At 39.4% G+C, this 20,442-nt stretch overlaps 1 protein-coding gene across 6 annotated transcripts in view; it reads left to right on the forward strand.

The window, feature by feature from the left end:
- msh3 (mutS homolog 3 (E. coli)) overlaps positions 1-20,442 on the forward strand; it is a 96,762-nt gene that overhangs the window by 63,344 nt on the left and 12,976 nt on the right. For all 6 annotated transcript variants that reach the window (XR_009821706.1, XM_062025495.1, XM_062025494.1 and 3 more), the window contains exon 21: positions 410-596. Coding sequence is in view for 5 of the 6 variants with exons in the window: in XM_062025495.1 (XP_061881479.1) it covers positions 410-596 (187 nt within the window). In the remaining variant the exon portion in view is untranslated. The remainder of the gene's footprint in view (positions 1-409; positions 597-20,442) is intronic.

Here is a 20,442-nt window from a genome sequence, read left to right on the forward strand (position 1 = left end):
TAAACAGGAAGTGCTTAACGTTTAATGGCTTTGTAAAAACACTAAGACAAAGTCTAAGTTCATTGTGTTCTTCATGGTGTTTTGAAACTGCACCAATTTTTTCCTCAGAATTTTTAACCTTATTAAAGTGTTTTGCCAATAAGATTATTTGTAATGTGTATATTTTTAGAATGAGATTGTTCTATTTTTGGCTAAGGTAAAACAAAGAAAACTATTTTCAAAGTTGTCTTTATTTTTAAATTATTATGCCATGATTTTACCTGTCCAGCCCGTGTGGGAATAGATTTTCCTCCACGCGACCTCTGAGCTAATGAGTTTGACACCCCTGGTCTAAGCATTCAATTTTTTTGAAGTTTTCTTTGTCTAAGCCATTTTATTCTTTGAACTCTCCTGTGTGCCTTGTCATCAGAATGGGAGCGTCCGACAACATCTACAAAGGGCGCAGCACCTTCATGGAGGAGCTGATGGAGGCGTCAGAGATTATTTCCCACGCAAGTGAGCGTTCCCTGGTCATCTTGGACGAGCTTGGTCGGGGCACCAGCACCCACGACGGCATCGCCATAGCCTATGCTACCCTTGAGTACTTCATCCGAGATGTAAGTCAGTGACTTCTTTGTCTTTTGACAATAAGCATTGTGGGATGTGGATGCCTGTTCTATTAACATTCAAGTTAATTGCCTTCAATAAGGAGATTTGAGTGCATGTTTGTGCGCGCCTTTGACCGAACTCGCAGGCCTTTTATTGTTTTGAAAAGAAAAGACACAAGGCAACTGGGAGGCTTGGGCAGGACAGCAGCTCTTCAGAACTAACATAAATTAAGGAACAACTTAATTGATAGTGTTAATAACAAGTTTTGCTGCAATGGAAAAGAAGGCATAAAGTGATCCCGCAGTGCCTCATTTGTTCACAGGGACACGTTGGTGCTGCAGCGGTCCTGTGAAACAGCAACACATAATAAAGACAGATGCAGGGCTGCTCACCTCTGTGGTCACAAGGGGATGTTTGTGTGCGACCCTGTGATGTTCATGTCTGTTTGTTATTATAGTGATTTATTCTGTGTGGATCCAGTTTAGAAACGTGCAGATACAGTGTATGGATTATAGGCGCCGTGCACATACAGGAAGTCAAAATACACCTCTTCCACTCTTTGATAGGCTTATTAGACCCCTATCTCCACCGTGCTGAACTTGGCCATAATCCCCCCTTTCTCTCCTGGCCTTGCCTGTGCTCACACTGGGTGTCTGTGCTTTTGCCAGTTTGCTTGTTTTATTGTGCAAGGTGGCGGCTGTTTCAATTAATTGAAAGAACCATGTTTACATTAATTGAATTTACTTCATTGTCATGCTGCTAAATGTAGTATTATATAGTCCGGAGTAAACAAGCATGCCATGAAGTTTGATTGCAAGATTGTTTTCAGTATTTGTGTTATGTTTCTATTGTCGTTAGTAACCTGCATTACAATCATATCATGACTTGGCTACATTGCGTGCATGCATGCAATTGCACTGTGCCATAGCCCGCCTATGTCCTTCATGCCTGAGGAGCTGAAGTGCTCTGAACTTAAAGGTGGCACACGATGCAAAACCAACTTTTCTTACCTTTTGGCACCTGTTTTTGTGTATTTGGGATCCCCATAACTCTCGGAAATTTGAATCCAAACCATGGAGGTGTGGCGTAGATATAATGAAAACACTTTTGCCTCTTTCCAAACAAGCCGTTTGGAATTTGAGACGATTGTGACGCATTTTGTCTTAGTATCTTTAGCGGATATCTCTATACATGGTAGAGGTTTACCCGAAGAGCTTTGCGTGTGTCCTCCATTTAATGTAGTCATATTCTGGAGTTGTAGTCAATAAGTTCCTTATTTTTCTCGATCCTCCTTTTGTAGGGCAGACTGGCTTGCATGGCTTTGCACATGCATGCTAAAGTCTTTCTTGCCATTTCTAAAAAAAAGTAGCGTATAGTTCTAACTAATATCTTTCAGTAGACTCAATAGTAAGTTCTAAAAACTACAACATGGCTAATGGCATGGAGACCAGTGTTGCCAACTTTTCAGTAAGGAAAACAGCTATTGGCTGTCCTAAAAGTCGCTAGATGATGCCATCGCCTCATTTGCATACTTCATTGCAATGATGCTTGAGAGGATAGGAATAACATTGTGCTAAGTATGATCAGAGCTGCAAGGTAAACTTTCTTCTGTTGATTTTTTAGCTTGTTTTCTTTAAATGTAAATCAATTGAAATATTGGAGAATCAAATTTGATCAAAAGACAGGAGGGTTGTGACATTATTCCCATCGATTTACTGACTCATTAACTGAAATGATGGGATTAGGACGTTGCAGTGAATTATTTTAGCTTGACATATTTTATCTTGCTTTTGAAAACCAAGGCGAAAACAGCGGCAGCTTTGCACATGCATATTTTGTTTGCAGTCTGTACTTTGAGTGGTGAGGGTCTCTGCTCTGTTCGCGCAGCAAACTGTCTGCCTGGGAATGCTCTGGAACGGGGGAGAGGCTTACGGCAGCACCCACCAATGCTTGTTGAGGACAGTAACTGCAGCGTGCTTTCACATCCGAGTCTCCAAGACACAAGAAAATCCTTCAATAACAACAGAAAAAGTCGCCAGATTTGTTGCTACAAGCTGTTTACAAAAAAAGTCGCCAAGAGGATTTGGAAAGTTGCTAGATTTAGCGACAAAGTCACCAAGTTAGCAACAATGATGGAGACGCAGTCGAGGGGGCTTGGCCTTGAAGAGGGCTTTTGCATGTAAATAAGACCACCTACAAAACTGTGAATTCTGAAGGGACAGTCAGAATGTGGCTAGAAAATGGTCTGTAAAACATGATCTATGCAAAATTTGGACCAAAGCACCACAATTGCATGTTATGTAGACCAAAAGGAAGTGTTTCAAATGTTGAAAAAAATCTGAATATGACCCCTTTAAGCATGTATCAAGCACCCACACTAATTGAAAAGCCATGTCTGAGGTCAAATGTCACAGATATTGAATAATGATGTGCTGCTGCTGGGTTTAGTGTAAAAAACAAAAATTGTTTATCTGCAACTGCTCTGTATGAAAGAGACTTTACATTTCGGTTAATATTGTGGCATCTTCCTACTTTCATTGAATATAGTGAACTGCCGTGGGTCAGAATAAAATACAAGCTATGTCTCAAAGCAAAAAGGTTTTTGATTACACGAGAAATCACACTACCAGAAATATCGACACAAATGATGGAGTACTCCTCAGAAATAAATAGGAACTATGTGTGTTCTGATGGGATTACTTGAACTGACTGACTCATCCTTCTTTTTTCTCCTTTTTATTCCCACTCTTTGAGAATGACACTTTTTTTGGACATTCGAATCAGAGGCAAAAAACTTTACAAAAGTGTGGGATAATTCTATTGTTGCCTTATTTGTATTTGACTTTATTAAATGTTTGGGTAGAATTTTACTAAACAAAACCTGTTTTCTTTTAAGTTATAAAGACATTTATCACAGCTGTTTACATATTTTATGTAGGAATGTAGTTAATCATAGAACTGGCACCCAATCTTATTAAAAATTATGAATTTTAAACCGAGAATCTTTTAAAATCGAGAAATCGATTCTGAATCGAATTGAATCGTGCGGTGCCCCAAGATTCACAGCCCTAATCGTTACCCAGAACTATCCTATTGGGCATGTAATTCACCAGAGCTGCACAGGTTGTTAATGTAATCTTCCATTTTTCTGGCAGATATTAGACACCTTGCATACTCTACCTTAGCCCTGCTTGAGGATGCTCCACAGGTGCTCAATTGGATTCAAGTGTGGCGGAGACATACTTGGCCACTCCATCACCTTCACTTTCAGCTTCCTCAGCAAGGCTCTTGTCATCATAGAGGTGTGTTTGGGCTCGCATCATGTTGGAAAACTGCCATGCAGCCCAGTTTCCCAAGGAAGGGGATCATGCTCCAATTCAGAATGTCACAGTGCATGTTAGAATGCATTCATCAATCAATAGATTGCAGCTCGTGCCAGTTGCACTCATGCTGCAGCCACAGACTATGATGCTAACCACAACCATATCTTGGTAATAGGGTTGTACTGTATACCGGTGCTAAAAAACTAATAAATTAAAAAAAGGTACCATACTGCCTTATTTTTTCATGGGCATGATGGCACGCCGTAGTAACGTTGTTGGTAATATGAGCCGAGGCACATGTTGAGTGAGTCAACACACACACATGGCAAACACAAGCGGAAACAGTGTGCAGAGGAAAAATGGCAGAAACTTCAATTTTACTGGTTAATAAAGAGGGTGATCGAAGCTCAATATGGAAGATTTGGCTTCAAAACTATTGATAAAAGTGAAGCTATTAAGACGGAAGCACCGCTCTGCAAGCGGTGCCTTAAAACATGCCTCGCCAAATGTGGCAATACTTCAAACTTATTTAAACATTTAAAGGACAAGCATCCAGATCTGCGTAAGGAGTTTAAAGACAGACAGGTAAGAATGTCGTTAACTAGCTTCCCTGTTGTGCCCATACAGATATGTAGACGTTGCATACAGGTGGTTGGCCAGTTGACAAATATTAGCATATTAGCGGAGTCAAAACCTCCCACATAGCCTAAACTAAATCAAGTGAATTGACCGAATTTCGTAACACATTTGTACAATTTGTGTTTTATCTTTAACAATGTGTGTTTTACCTGCTACCTGTCTTATCTGTGTAGTTTTAGCCAAAGTATCGTTTTTAGTATTTTACTATATATTGTATCCGTCTTAAAGCACAGACAAAGAGTAGCAAACATAAATCATGATGCATATAATACAATTTCCAAAAAATGCTGTATTGTATTTTAACAACATTAGTTACATGTGCCCACTTTCCGATCAATTCAGCATAAATCCTGCTGTTTTAGCAGTGTTTGTGTTCCTGCCTATCGCATGTCTGTGTTATTTTTACAAAAACAAGATTAAATGAAAATAATACTATAGCTTACATTTTTTTCGGTTTTCTAATTTTCTCCGGCTGAGAGCTTGACTTAAAGGCCTACTGAAATTAATTTTTTTTATTTAAACGGGGATAGCAGATCCATTCTATGTGTCATACTTGATCATTTCGCGATATTGCCATATTTTTGCTGAAAGGATAGGGTGTACCCCGCCTTCCGCCCGATTGTAGCTGAGATAGGCTCCAGCGCCCCCCGCGACCCCGAAGGGAATAAGCGGTAGAAAATGGATGGATGGATGGATTTAGTAGAGAACAACGACGATAAAGTTCGCAACTTTTGGTCGCTGATAAAAAAAGCCTTGCCTGTACCTGAAGTAGCGGTACGTCGCAGGTTGAAAGGCTCCTCACATTTCCCCATTGTTTACACGAGCAGCGAGAGCGATTTGGACCGAGAAAGCGACGATTACCCCATTAATTTGAGCGAGGATGAGAGATTTGTGGATGAGGAACGTGAGAGTGAAGGACTAGAGTGCAGTGCAGGACATATCTTTTTTCGCTCTGACCGTAACTTAGGTACAAGGGCTCATTGGATTCCACACTTTCTCCTTTTTCTATTGTGGATCACAAATTTGTATTTTAAACCACCTCGGATACTATATCCTCTTGAAAATGAGAGTCGAGAACGCGAAATGGACATTCACAGTTACTTTTATCTCCACGACAATACATCGGTGAAGCACTTTAGCTACGGAGCTAACGTGATAGCATCGTGCTTAAATGCAGATAGAAACAAAAGAAATAAACCCCTGACTGGAAGGATAGACAGAAAATCAACAATACTATTAAACCATGGACCTGTAACTACACGGTTAATGCTTTCCAGCCTGGCGAAGCTTAACAATGCTGTTGCTAACGACACCATTGACGCTAACATAGCAACGGGACCTCACAGAGCTATGCTAAAAACATTAGCTATCCACCTACGCCAGCCAGCCCTCATCTGCTCATCAACACCCGTGCTCACCTGCGTTCCAGCGATCGACGGAGCGACGAAGGACTTCACCCGATCATCGATGCGGTCGGCAGCTAGCGTCGGATAGCGCGTCTGCTATCCAAGTCAAAGTCCTCCTGGTTGTGTTGCTGCAGCCAGCCGCTAATACACCGATCCCACCTACAGCTTTCTTCTTTGCAGTCTTCATTGTTCATTAAACAAATTGCAAAAGATTCACCAACACAGATGTCCAGAATACTGTGGAATTTTGCGACGAAAACAGAGCTTTTTGTATTGGATACAATGGTGTCCGAATACTTCCGTTTCAACCATTGACGTCACGCGCATACGTCATCATACATAGATGTTTTCAACCGGAGGTTTCGCGGGAAATTTAAAATTGCACTTTATAAGTTAACCCGGCCGTATTGGCATGTGTTGCAATGTTAAGATTTCATCATTGATATATAAACTATCAGACTGCGTGGTCGGTAGTAGTGGGTTTCAGTAGGCCTTTAATGTATAAATAAGTGCTTTCCCACTTCATGATGAAGTCACAACGTAGCCAGACTGCAACACCTCGCGAACATAGGCATCCAAAACGGTGTGCAAGCTCCTGCAAAAATGCATGAATCTTATGATGTTTTGGTGTTGTTTAACATGAGTTTCCAATATTGTAACCACATTTATAAGTCAGAAAAGACAAAATTCATCATAGGTCCCATATAACATACATTATTTTCAGACAGAATCTTGTGGATTATAGAATTTTGCAGTAAAACAGAAATGATCAGACCAGTAAAGCTGGAGCTGCTGTATGTAACAACCTGTTGCATAACCACATTGATTTGTTAGAAAAGCCTAGCTAAAAAAAAATCAAAATAGAAGTTTGGCTTTGCAGCAAAAACCCTTCTTGGTATTCGAAGACCAACAATGGCTTTCATGCTCGCTTCCACCCACTCCTCCTCCACCTCTCTCTCCTCCTCCACTGCCACATCCTCTTCCTCCTCACCAGACTCGCCTGCTCGCGTCAAATTCAGACTTCTCCTCTTTTGACTCCGTTGTTATAGTAACACACCTTTCCCTGCCCTCAGCACTCACCCGGTAGGTAGTTAAGAATGTTGATAGATTTCATAATGCCACTCGTGGACGCGATGGCCTTGATGCTGAAAGAGAAAAAGCGAGAAAACTCACTTAAGCTACAAGTTGCTCGATTTAATACATGTAGGAGTCGCAGCCGGCATGCATTTTGGTGTTCCCTCCTTGTTAAAAAGTCTCATTGTGCCCTCCTTCGCCTCAGCCATTATTCTCTCGTGACTGTGAATTTTATCAGTTGACTTCACACTAGCAGCAGGTCATGCCATCAGCTTTACACCACAGTTAGCGCCACGTACACATCACACTCATCTTTTTGCATGACCCCAAATGGTACAGTAACACTTCAGTAAACAGGTGTGAGATGACACGTGTTCACTGCAAAACTACGACTCACAACATCTCACTTACGGCTTATGGTTTCTCAGAGAATCACACAGTGTGGCTGTAAACAGCCTAGTGTGCTGTTCGTTATGTCTGCACTAGTCTCCTTGCACTGTGCTAACATTGTATATTGTATAACACCTGCACAATCCAATTAAAACCATAAGCGGTAGCAAATGGATGGATGGATGGTGTTAGAGACATACATTTTTTTTTATTGTTTTCTCATAAATTCCAGTTGTCAATTAACTGACAAGTTAAAGTTAAAGTACCAATGATTGTCACACACACACTAGGTGTGGCAAAATTATTCTCTGCATTTGACCCATCACCCTTGATCATCCCCTGGGAGGTGAGGGGCGCAGTCTTCTTCTATGGCTGCTAGGTGTGTGGTCTACAAACACACAAATCGGGTAAAGAAAACATTGGAAATAACAGTTGTGGCTGTAGGAACCCTCAGGATTAAGTTTTTAAAATTCACAAGATGGTTGTAGTTGTATTTTAAGTATCATGAGTGGTTAGCATCCAGCACCTTTATCTACCTCTGCATGCACTGTAATTAATGCACAATCAACTTTCTGGACTGTTGTTTACAATCAAATTACATTTTATTTAATACACATTTTTGTAAATGTGTCAGTGTTAGCTATAGAGCTATTTTTAACTGTAGTCTCTCAGTAAGATATAGAATGCCAACAATTAATGCCAATAAAATGAAACAGGACATAATCATAAAGATGGTGGTAGCGGGGGGTATTTTGTAGCGTCCCGGAAGAGTTAGTACTGCAAAGGGTTCTGGGTATTTGTTCTGTTGTGTTTATGTTGTGTTACGGTGCGGATGTTCTCCCGAAATGTGTTTGTCATTCTTGTTTGGTGTGGATTCACAGTGTGGCGTATATTTCCAACAGTGTTAAAGTTGTTTATACGGCAACCCTCAGTGTAACGTGTATCGCTGTTGATCAAGTGTGCGTGGCATTCACGTGTGTGTGCGTTCAGAAGCTGCACATATCTTGTGACTGGACCGGCACGTTGTTAGAAGGGATGAAAAGCGGACGTGACGACAGCTCGTAGAGTACGTTAAAGGCAGTGCATTTAAGGCACGCCCCCAAGACTGTGGTCCGGGTGGACTACGAGATATAATGACTGATGAACACCTTCGTTCGATAATGAAGGTTGCCTCAGCTCAAAGCCTGAGCCCCGACATTAATGAACTAGCATCCAAGAAAAGATGGCAGGTATCTGGCTTGGGCACATCAGATTAGATCAGTGTGTTGCAAACTGAGCAGTTTAAAGTCCTGAATGGTTGGTTTATTCATTATTTTATTTTCAAATTTATTAGCCTGTGGAAAAAGTTAATGTTGATATTTACCTCAGAAGGCTGCAAATAGAAAAGAGGCATTCAATTTTTATTTAAATTGTATTTGATATGCCATTGATATTTTTTTTAAAATTATTATTATTATTATTTGAAACTCGATTTTGCATGTCACTATAAAGTTATATAAGCCTTGCTTGTTCAATATTCAATGCAAAACTTGTTTGGGTCCCTATTAAAAGGTTAATTTGTTCAACCTTGGCCCGCGGCTTTGTTCAGTTTTGAATTTTGGCCCACTCTGTATTTGAGTTTGACACCCCTGATGTGATGTCCAAAAACTGCTGTACAGATTTACTTTACAAAAGAGAAGTGTGGTATACTTCTCTTGTGTCCTTATTTGTATTTGACTTTATTAGATTGATTTATTTAATGTTTGGCGCAGCCTGACTGGAGCAGGGAGAATGGAAAGAAGAAAAAAAGGAAGACAGAGGGAGATAATTGCGAAGACAAAAGGGGGATACGACAGTGAGACAACAACAACAACATCAGCAAAAACGATATGTGCAAATATGATACGAAAAGTTATAGCAGAGAAGCAGTTAGTGAAGTAAATATTAATAACATAGAAATCCAATTAACATTATTGCACTACGAATGGAGCAATAAAAATACCAATAGAAATAGCACTATTGAGCATGAATGATGACAATAATTAACAATACAATTGTTTCAGATGAAACAATACATGTATGTAATGAAAACTTGAATTACGGGGAAAAAACAGATAAAAGAAAGAGGGAAAGAAAGAGAAGTGAACTTAAAAAAAAAAAAAAAAAATATATATATATATATATATATATATATATATATATATATATATATATATATAATGACTTTTTAAAGTCCGGACTCTCTTTAAGTATTGCTTGCTTTGAATTAACATGGTCATTTTAAATAGGTCCAGTTACAGTTATAGGTCTTTGGGTATCCTGATATGATAGACCAGTATCGTAAAGTCTATAAAAGCTGCGCCAATCAGTGTTTCAGCAAAACTTAAAATATTTCTTAAATGGGTCCAGATCTTTATAGGAACATGGTTCACCAGTTAGTGATCCCTGTGTAAGCGTGACAAGTTGGTGTCATCATATAAGCTTTATTAAATGATAAATTAATAATGATAAATGGGTTATACTTTTATAGCACTTTTCTACCTTTAAGGTACTCAAAGCGCTTTGACAGTATTTCCACATTCACCCATTCACACACACATTCACACACTGATGGCGGGAGCTGCTATGCAAGGCGCTAACCAGCAGCCATCAGAAGCAAGGGTGAAGTGTCTTGCCCAAGGACACAACGGACGTGACTAGGATGGTAGAAGGTGGGGATTGAACCCCAGTAACCAGCAACCCTCCGATTGCTGGCACGGCCACTCTACCAACTTCGCCACGCCGTCGTAACTATATTATAATTATTTTAAAGGGGACCTGATTGGGTCTAGACATGCTTTGGTGTTAATTTAGAGTAAATTTTGCTCCAGAGTCACTTTTACAAACCCGCTTTTTTGAGTGTCTGCATGATGTTTGTTTGTGGAGGCGTTCCCAGATTGCAAATGAAACCTCGCTCCACCCTCTCAAAAGTATAAGAATTTATCATTTGAAAAAAAAACACGGTTTCAATGTATATCTTCAACTTGTCACCACAATTGCTTTTCCAGACACGGTTAAAATTAAACTTCACAAAAACATTTTATAGATTCACCCAGCCACATTAAGTACACCTGCAAAAAAGCTGCTTTTAGCAGCATTTACTACAGCATGTCACTGCATGTCACACGCCTATGTTATGCCACGATTAGATGAAAATGAAAGTGTAGCCTACATTTTTTTGTCTTGCCTCACAGCCTGAAACATAGGGGGAAAGGCTTCTCCTCCTCGGACTGAGCGCTTTACTAAAGCCTGGTTTTTATTCTCGCGCCATGTAACTTACGTAATCGACGCTCTTGTCTCCTCCCGCTGCGCACCCTCCCGCAAGCCTTGCGTACACCTCCCAAAAATTACTAGCTTTGCGTCACCACAAAGCTGTGATTGGTAACTTTTGAAAATGGTCCCCAAGCACAGGAGAGAAAATGTTGTGCTCGAAGCACAAATTAATGTATGAGATAAAGCACCAGGAGTTGTGTACTTAATATCTTGGTGCACTTTAAAAACAATTACTTAATGGGTCGTTGCGTCCAGAAGAAGTCACAAAGTACGACACTCTTTTTAACTTTTATTGCCAAGCTTGTGCTAACAGGTTCAATTCTGACACATATTATTTTTCTTGCACACATGTCTTTTTCTCTCTCACACATTTCCTCAGTCTCCGTCAATCATCTTTCAAGCAGGTTATGTTCGCGAACATGAAAGCTCTGAACATCAGTAACACATGAACACAAAACATACTATCAGCAAGTCATTACAATAGTTATTTAACAGTTTTGTTAATTTAAAATTTCCTAACGTGTTCCAAACGACAAAATGTGTTGCAAATTTTCCCATCCTCTTCTGCGACTCGTTCAGGGCTTGCACAATCAATCTTCAAAAACAGATTTTTCTCTGGTTTATGAGTAAAACGTCCATTAAAATTAAACAGATGTTTCTGAATTATTAGTTCCAGTGCCAACAAAATTGTCGACCTTGTGGTTGTCTTTTGTTCGTCACAAGATGGTAAATATCTAGCCAACAACAGCTGTGTTTGCTTTTTCTGGAGACGCTGCCCTTTAGTGTTTTGGAAGAGAATTGCACTTTAAAAGTCAGCCCCAACGAATGGGCTAAAACCAACCAAAACGCCTTCACACGGGACGCAAGTTATGTAGCACGAGAGTGTATCCCAGCCTTAAGTGTCCTAAAAAGTGCATTCACCCCGCTGTGAGGTCACAATGTAGCCAGACTGCAAAACCACGTAAACAGAGACATCCAACACTGCGTACAAGCTCACACTAAAATGCATGAACCTTATGATTTGACGCTCTATTTTTTTAACATATATCCAACATTGTAACAGTTAAGTCAGAAAATAAGAAAATCATTGTAAGTCCCATTTAAGTAAATTCTTTAACCATTTTACCAATGTAAAGAAAAATTAACCACTGCAAAACAGAAAACATCACCATACTCTGATAACAAGTGACATTTTCACCACTTTCAATGAGAGACATTTTACCTCATGTAATTTAGGTATATTCTTCTATTTTGGGGATAAATGTCACCAAAATCTAAAGAAAAAGAAAAAAACATGTTTAATTATAGAGGCTTCCCTGAGGTCTGGTTACGTACGAGTAAGTCGAATAAAACTAATGAACTATCAATTCAACAACTTCCCAATTACATACCCCAAAACCAGTGAAGTTGGCACGTTGTCTAAATCGTAAATAAAAACAGAATACAATGATTTGCTAATCCTTTTCAACCTATGTTCAATTAAATAGACTGCAAAGACAAGATACTTAACGTTCGAACAGGAAACCTTTGTTATTTTTTGTAAATATTAGCTCATTTGGAATTTGATGCCTGCAACATGTTTCAAAAAAGCTGGCACAAGTGGCAAAACAGACTGAGAAAGTTGATGAATGCTCATCAGACACTTATTTGGAACATCCCACAGGTGAACAGGCTAACAGGTGGGTGCCATGATTGGGTATAAAAGCAGCTTCCATGAAATGCTCAGTCATTCACAAAGAAGGATGGGGCGAGAGTCACCACTTTGTGAACAAATGCGTGAGCAAATTGTCGAACAGTTTAAGAACAACATTTCTCAACGAGCTATTGCTAGGGATTTAGGGGTTTCACAATCTACGGTCCGTAATATCATCAAAAGGTTCAGAGAATCTGGAGAAATCACTGCACGTAAGCAATGATATTACGGACCTTCGATCCCTCAGGGAGTACTGCATCAAAAACCGACATCACTGTGTAAAGGATATCACATGGGCTCAGGAACACTTCAGAAAACCACTGTCAGTAACTACAGTTTGTCGCTACATCTGTAGTTAAAACTGTACTATGCAAACCGAAAGCCATTTATTAACAACACCCAGAAACGCTGCCGGCTTCGCTGGGCCCGAGCTCATCTAAGATGGACTGATGCAAAATGTAAAAGTGTTCTGTGGTCTGACGAGTCCACATTTCAAATTGTTTTTAGAAACTGTGGACGTTGTGTCCTCCGGAACAACGAGGAAAAGAACCATCCGGATTGTTACAGGCACAAAGTTCAAAAGCCAGCATCTGGAATGGTATGGGGGTGTATTAGTGCCCAAGGCATGGGTAACTTACACATCTGTGAAGGCACCATTAATGCTGAAAGGTACATACAGGTTTTGGAGCAACATATTTTGCCATCCAAGCAACATTATCATGGACGCCCCTGCTTATTTCAGCAAGACAATGCCTAGCCACGTATTACAACAGTGTGGCTTCTTTGGCCTGCCTGCAGTCCAGACCTGTCTCCCATTGAAAATGTGTGGCGCATTATGAAGCCTAAAATAGCACAACGGAGACCCCGGACTGTTGAACAACTTAAGCTGTACATCAAGCAAGAATGGAAAATAATTCCTCCTGAAAAGCTTCAAAAATTGGTCTCCTCAGGTCCCAAATGTTTACTGAGTGTTGTTAAAAGGAAAGGCCATGTAACACAGTGGTAAAAATGCTCCTGTGCCAACTTTTTTGCAACGTGTTGCTGCCATTAAATTCTTTGATTGATTTGATTATTTGCAAAAAAAAACATTGTCTTTGCAGTGTATTCAATTGAATATAAGTCAAATCATTGTATTCTAGTTTTATTTACGAATTACACTATGTGCCAACTTCACTGGTTTTGGGTTTTGTAGACGAATTGAGATTTTGGAAGACAAACTACAATATTTACATTGTGGTAGTATACTAGTTAACATAGTATTATTCTGGATAACCACAAAGTCTTTGTTCTTATGATGAAGCGACTCAACAGCATTGCAAACCACAACCATAAAAACGAACACATTACATCCCAAGTGTGTCCATATTATGGCATCATTTAGCTGAGCTTTATTCCTCAAGTTACCAGACTCCCAACCAGGCCCCATTAAGCTGCCTCTGTGCTGTCCACCTAATTGTTGAACCCAAACAAGATAACATATGAGCGACATGTTATTACATATAGTACTCTTTATCCATGTTGGCTCTTAAATGCACAGAGGAGAGCTTTGTTAGCTCTGAAGAATTGCAGTTGCGTCTAATTGGATGGAAAAGTACTACTGCGTGGAGATGGCGATGCTGTGCTGCCACCTCTAGCCTTTCGCTTAGGACCACATTGCCCGCAACTTCAATGTGTGCACATGCTGGCATCCCACTGGCTCTTTGACAGCATGTAATTAGGAAACAGCAATCAGAAGAGTCTCTATCGGGGACATGAGCCAGGCGACAATTTAGAGTGTAACATTACTGTAGAAGAGGAAGCTGGTGGAATTTTTTTTAGAGGATTTTACTTGGCTTTGTTGGATCTCTTTAGTGTATACACAGTAGGCACTTTATTATAAGTGTCTCATTGGCTCTTCAATCTTATCGAATGCTGCACTAATTGCATATTAGAACATGTTACATGCATTTATCATGTTACACTGACTGCACAATCATTGACGATTCCTAAACATCAAACTCCTTTCATTGAACATATTGAAGTGCCTGGTCAATGCTATTGCATTCTGGTCCTATACTGCAGTTGGTAGTGATGCACATGATAGCAGACTGTTTCTCCTTAACTCCATCTGTTTATTCTGGTAGTTCCCTTCCGCACTTTGTCTTACTTGTTTTTTGCGCGATCCTACAAATGTATTACCTCACAATTGTCAATTTAACTCGATTCACACTTGATTGTGGTAGAGCAGGGGTGTCAAACTCATTTTAGATCGGGGACCACATGGAGAAAAATCTACTCCCAAGTGGGCCGGACTAGTAAAATCACGTCACGATAACTTAAAATTAAAGACAACTTCAGATTGTTTTTTTTGTTTAAAAATAGAACAAGCACATTCTGAATTTTTTTTTTTTTTTACACTTACATGTTGCGGTTAATAGTATTCTACCTTTATTTGTCGTTATTTCCACTTTCTGAATAAATTATGTGATAATGTTCATCAGTCAACTCATTGGTGTTAATTTTCAATCTATCAAGATAAAAAAATAATATCAAATTAAAATTACAAGATGTTATTTATGTAGTTTGCTCATTTTCCTCGACTGATGTACTAACATCATGTGGTTTATTTATTTTTTACATATGTAGCATCATCTACAAAGATACAAAGAATTGCTATTGCGACATCTAGTGGACACATTTAGAACAGCAGTTTCTTTCATTCCAAAATTTCGGCTCATTTTTATACTTAGAAAACTCATCTCGCGGGCCGGATAAAACCTGTTCACGGACCTGATCCGGCCCACGTTTGACACCCCTGTGGTAGAGGTAATGAAAGTATTTTATTCTATTGTAAATTATTGTGAAACTGTGTTGCCGCTGCGATGAGAAGGTGACTTGTCCAGGGTGTACCCCGCCTTCCGCCTGAGTTCAGCTGGGATAGGCTCCAGCCCCTCTGCGACCCCGAGAGGGACAAGCGGTAGAAAATGGATGGATGGATGAAAACTTATAGGGGGGCTTTATTGCCTCAGAATTAAATGGAATAACATTTTAATTTTGACTAGTGAACAAATGAAATAAGTCGAGTAAGCTTTATTTGTATAGCTCCAATGAACAACAGAAGCTAACTCAAGACACATGTGGTTGTCCAAAAGTGGGGCCCAGTGGTCATTTTTGGACCCTGTCTTCTTTTAAAAATAAAATTGGTTGTCAATTAGATGTATTATTAAATATTACGGTAATTGGCTTTATCACATATACAGTTGTCCCTCGTTTTTTGCTGTTCATTGGTTCCAGATATGCTGCCGATAAATACATTTATGAGTCAGGAATCATTTACTATAAATCAAGTATTTTCATTGCTAGAACATAAAAAGACTGTTAAATACGTTTTTCAACATTTTGAGAGCTCTCTAGAGATGAAATAACACCCTTGTGTCACCTTTACACTCTTAATTCAATATAGTAATGCTGTCTGAGGCTGAGCCAATCAGTGGCCACAATACTGAACAGGGGCGACTGACAGTAGTTTTGATATTTTTAATTTATTTAGCCATTTTTATGCTTGAAAATGCTTAGTTTAGGACCAAGAAAATTGTAGAATATGCTAAAAAAAATACAAAAAAAAAGATTAAAAATAAATTGCAATGTTGTGAAGCCTCAATATTTGAAAGTGATGTGGCCAGGAATGACTGCAAAAAAAACGTATATAATTTATAATACAGTATATCGACCTACATTTGATGCGTTTTGGACTTCCGGTAGCTCTCTTGGCACGCGTCATTAATACCCAGTTGCCAAACAGAAGGTCGTGTGTCCGATCCTCGCTCATATTGAAAATATAGTAAGGTTTATTATTCGTTTTAATTATGTTAAAATTGTTTAATACGCTAAACTTCATCATATTAATAAAGTAGTCCATTCTTTCTATAACACCATCAAGCTTATTTCATTGCAGCGCCATCTGCTGGATGTGGTGGGTGACACCACAATGCAAGCAGACCCTAACAGGAATAAGTGAAAATCAATACTTTCCAGATCTGTATCAAGTCTTTTGTTAGCCCATCCCACACCTACAAAGTTTTCTTGAAATAAACGTTTTAGTTTTTGCTAACTAATTCAGCAACAAATCCACGCTTTGTAGTGTTAATAATTAATAATAATGTATTCTATTCTAAACAAAGATTGTTTTATTTATACTAAGGAATCCTAAATCTGTCTTTGAAAGTGTTTAAACTACCGTACTGTGCTGGCACTAAGATGTACAAGACTGGAAACAATCAAAGTGAATAATCTTCCCTAGCGCGTGAACTTTCTATCAACTAATCGATGACTGTCAACTAATCGCTTCAGCTCTAATTTCATCTGCAGCTTTGCCCAATGATGCTGTCAGTGCACCCTGGGGTGGTCTGCTAACGAGCGACCGTTAGCATCCAATCAGTCCATTATTCAGGTTGCCTGCCGCTGACATAGCTCTCCATTTGTTTGTACCTTTCAATGTAGGTGGACAACAGTGATTTAAAGTAATGTGAGTGTGTGTGTAATATATGCGTTACCGTGGGTTCAGGTCTGTCTTTAGTTGGGAAGTGTGTGGGCGTCGCCATGCTCGCCTCGTTTATAGAGAGGTATTTCTACTGACATGTGACCTTTGTCACACCAAGCAAGGTACAGTAGTAGACTGGATTTAAGAGCCAGCAGTTCTGATGGAAAACATGCAGAGAGCCATGTGTTGCCAACCCACAATGCATCATTCTTACTGGTGGTTTGGGACATATTTAATCCAACTTTCAGGACTATGTGTCCCATTTGCATCCGAGCGAGGCATTAAGATAAGCGGGAGAATTAAATGCATTTGTTGTGGTGAGGAGTCGTACTGCGAGGGCCAGCTGGTGCGTATTTGAGTTAGAAGCATAACAATTTAATGAGAGAGTATATTCAGTAACACTCAGGCTTGTCATTGTTGAGAAAATGAACGTCAGTGTTTCTGCCAAAAACCTGCAAAACTCATGTTTTCTAAAAGTGGTTTATTAGTCCACTAAGCTTGTCCTAATATGGATACAATGTAGTCACAAATCCTCTTTGTTCTTCAGCAGGGACAGACTGTTAATGGTTATAATGGTTACCACCTACCGTTTGTTGTGTGTTTTACTTTTTTTTAATCCTTATTTTTTCCGTTCTACATATCTCTCTTGTACTCGGATAAAGAAACCATCCTTGTCAAAGCATGTACATGAACAGTAAACATCACATCTTGTTAGAATAAAAGTCCAAGGACACACATTTTACAAACCCCAAAACCAGTGAAGTTGGCACGTTGTGTAAATCAAAAATAAAAACAGAATACGATGATTTGCAAATCCTTTTCAACCTATATTCAATTGAATAGACTGCAAAGACATGATACGTTAACGTTCGAACTGGAAAACGTTGTTATTTTTTGCAAATATTAGCTCATTTGGAATTTGATGCCTGCAACATGCTTCAAAAAGGCTGGCACAAGTGGCAAAAAAAGACTGAGAAAGTTGAGGAATGCTCATCAAACACTTATTTGGAAAATCCCACAGGTGAACAGGCTAATTGGGAACAGGTGGGTGCCATGATTGGGTATAAAAGCAGCTTCCATGAAATGCTCAGTATTCACAAACAAGGATGGTGCGATGGTCACCACTTTGTGAACAAATGCGTGAGCAAATTGTTTAAGAACAACATTTCTCAACCAGCTATTGCAAGAAATTTAGGGATTTCACCATCTCCCCTCTCCCCTCAGGCAGGAGACTACGCTCCATCCAGACCCACACCTCCCGCCACCTGAACAGTTTTTTCCCCTCGGCCATCAGGCACATGAACAATAACTCCTAACAGTAGCTCCTTGAATTCTTTGAATATCTTCTAAGTCTATAACAAGATCTGATAGCTCAGTACAGCTCTTTTTATTACCAAATATGTGTTATATGTGTTTCATGTTGCACGATTGCACCAAGAAAAATTCCTAGGTTGTGAACCCGTTCTCAAACAATGGCAATAAAACTATTCTTATTCTGATTCTGATTCTGATACAGTCCGTAATATCATCAAATGGTTCAGAAAATCTGGAGAAATCATATTTAATTCAGGAGTTGAATGTGCTTTGGTGGCTGTATCTCTCCTTGTCCATAAACATGGTATTGTGGGATTACATTATAATCACTTCATTGTATTGTTGTCAACTATTCCCCCATAGTAGTTAAAGTTGTGCGTGTGTGAGTAACCCTGTTATTATGTAACTGTATTATGCCTAACACTGGTTGTCAAACATCTCCTTTTCTTCCATATTTCTCCTTTAGTAGGTATTTCCATGGTTCTGTACTTCGGCTCTTTTCCATCTACAACTTGTTTATGCTGCTGCGTTTAGGCGAGCTCTGTCGTCCCCCTCCAAATCCTCTTGTGAGACTAACCTTGTGCAGCAGCTACGCCTCAAAGGCTGTAATTGGTTGGCTTTTAGTACCTGTCCTGTGTTGATGCGATTCAATGAGGCATACTGCCCACCTTTGCAAAAATGCCATCTTTGTTTGCAATTAAAGTATTGTAAAACAGCACCATTTCCTATGAAACGCAATCCCTCTCTAGTTACCATTATTTATTAGTAACAAAGGAAGCTAACAAGGTAAATCATGACACGTTAAGTGTCATAGTTTCTTACCAGAAAACACTGCCCCAAGAATTGAATGGCTGATGCAGAACTTTGAAAGACTCATGACGGTGCCTCATGGGACAGCGTATTTACTACAGTACACAGAAGCATAAACTAGCTGGAGTCGCAACAAAGGGATAGAAGAGCCGCAGGTTGCAGACCCCTGTTCTAGATTCATAATGCTAATTGTTGTATTTGAACGGGACAGTGGCCAAAACGCCTAATTGTGTACCCACAGTGTTGTAATACACAATATAAATTAAAACTAGTTTGTTTCTTCATTTGACCATTTTAGTCGTATTTTATTCAACAATTGAAAAAAATGCTTAATTTCAGCTAATCTCAGGGCATTCAATCGATCGCAACTGGACTGTTTGGTTTGTCTTAGAAGTCATCTGAACCAGCCGCTAGACTAGATCTGACCAATTTAAGTCTAAGACTAGATCTGACAAATCTAAGTCTTTGAGCATGAACTAGTGAAGCATACTCGGATGAGAGGCGATAGTCTTCTAAGACAAACCAAACAGTCCAGTTGCGATCAATTGAATGTCCTGAGATTACAAAGACCTGGATGAATGACAACATTCATAGACATTTTAATTTCAGCTAAAATAATATCACACAGTAAAGTTAGTGTGAAATTTACTTCTTGATCTATTTATTTAGTGCAGGTGTTGTTATGAATTTGTTTTTTGAGACGCTCTGCAATAACCTACCTACTGTATATAAAAGTGGTTTCGAGACAACTTCAAAGATATGTTATCCTATGTCTTATTTGTATGTATTTTAGTTGACAAAGTTTACTGTAATTTTATTCGACTAAAACTAGACTAAAACTAAATCAATTTAGTTTACTAAAATATGACTAAAACTAAAATACATTTTCCTCAAAAGACTATGACTAAAACTAAATTAAATACTGTCAAAATTAACACTGTTGTTCTGGAACACACAGGAAGTGGAGTCTCTGCTGTACATTTTTGACCAATGCTGCAATGTTGAGGTCCTCCAAGTTGTAAGTTCCCAGGCACTCAAATGAGGTCACAGTCTCCACACATGCTCCATTTACTACAAGTGGAGCATGTTCCCTTCTCTGTCTCCTAAAATCAATGACCATCTCCTTGGTCTTTGTGGTGTTCATCCTCAGGTTACTCTTGGTGCACCACACTGCCAGCGCCTGTATTTCCTCTCTGTAGGCTGTTGATAGAGTTTGAGGGATGAATGTGGACAGTCATATGTATATAGGGTGTACAGGAGTGGGCTCAACACGCAGCTCTGAGGGGAGCCAGTGCTGAGTGACAGGATGGAGGAGCACAGTTGACCCACATTAACAACCTGGGGTCGGTGGTCGCAAAGTTTTTTATCCAGGAACAGATGAGATGGGGTGGACCC

This window comes from Entelurus aequoreus, linkage group LG17, assembly GCF_033978785.1.
Source record: "Entelurus aequoreus isolate RoL-2023_Sb linkage group LG17, RoL_Eaeq_v1.1, whole genome shotgun sequence".
NCBI classification, from domain to species: domain Eukaryota; kingdom Metazoa; phylum Chordata; class Actinopteri; order Syngnathiformes; family Syngnathidae; genus Entelurus; species Entelurus aequoreus.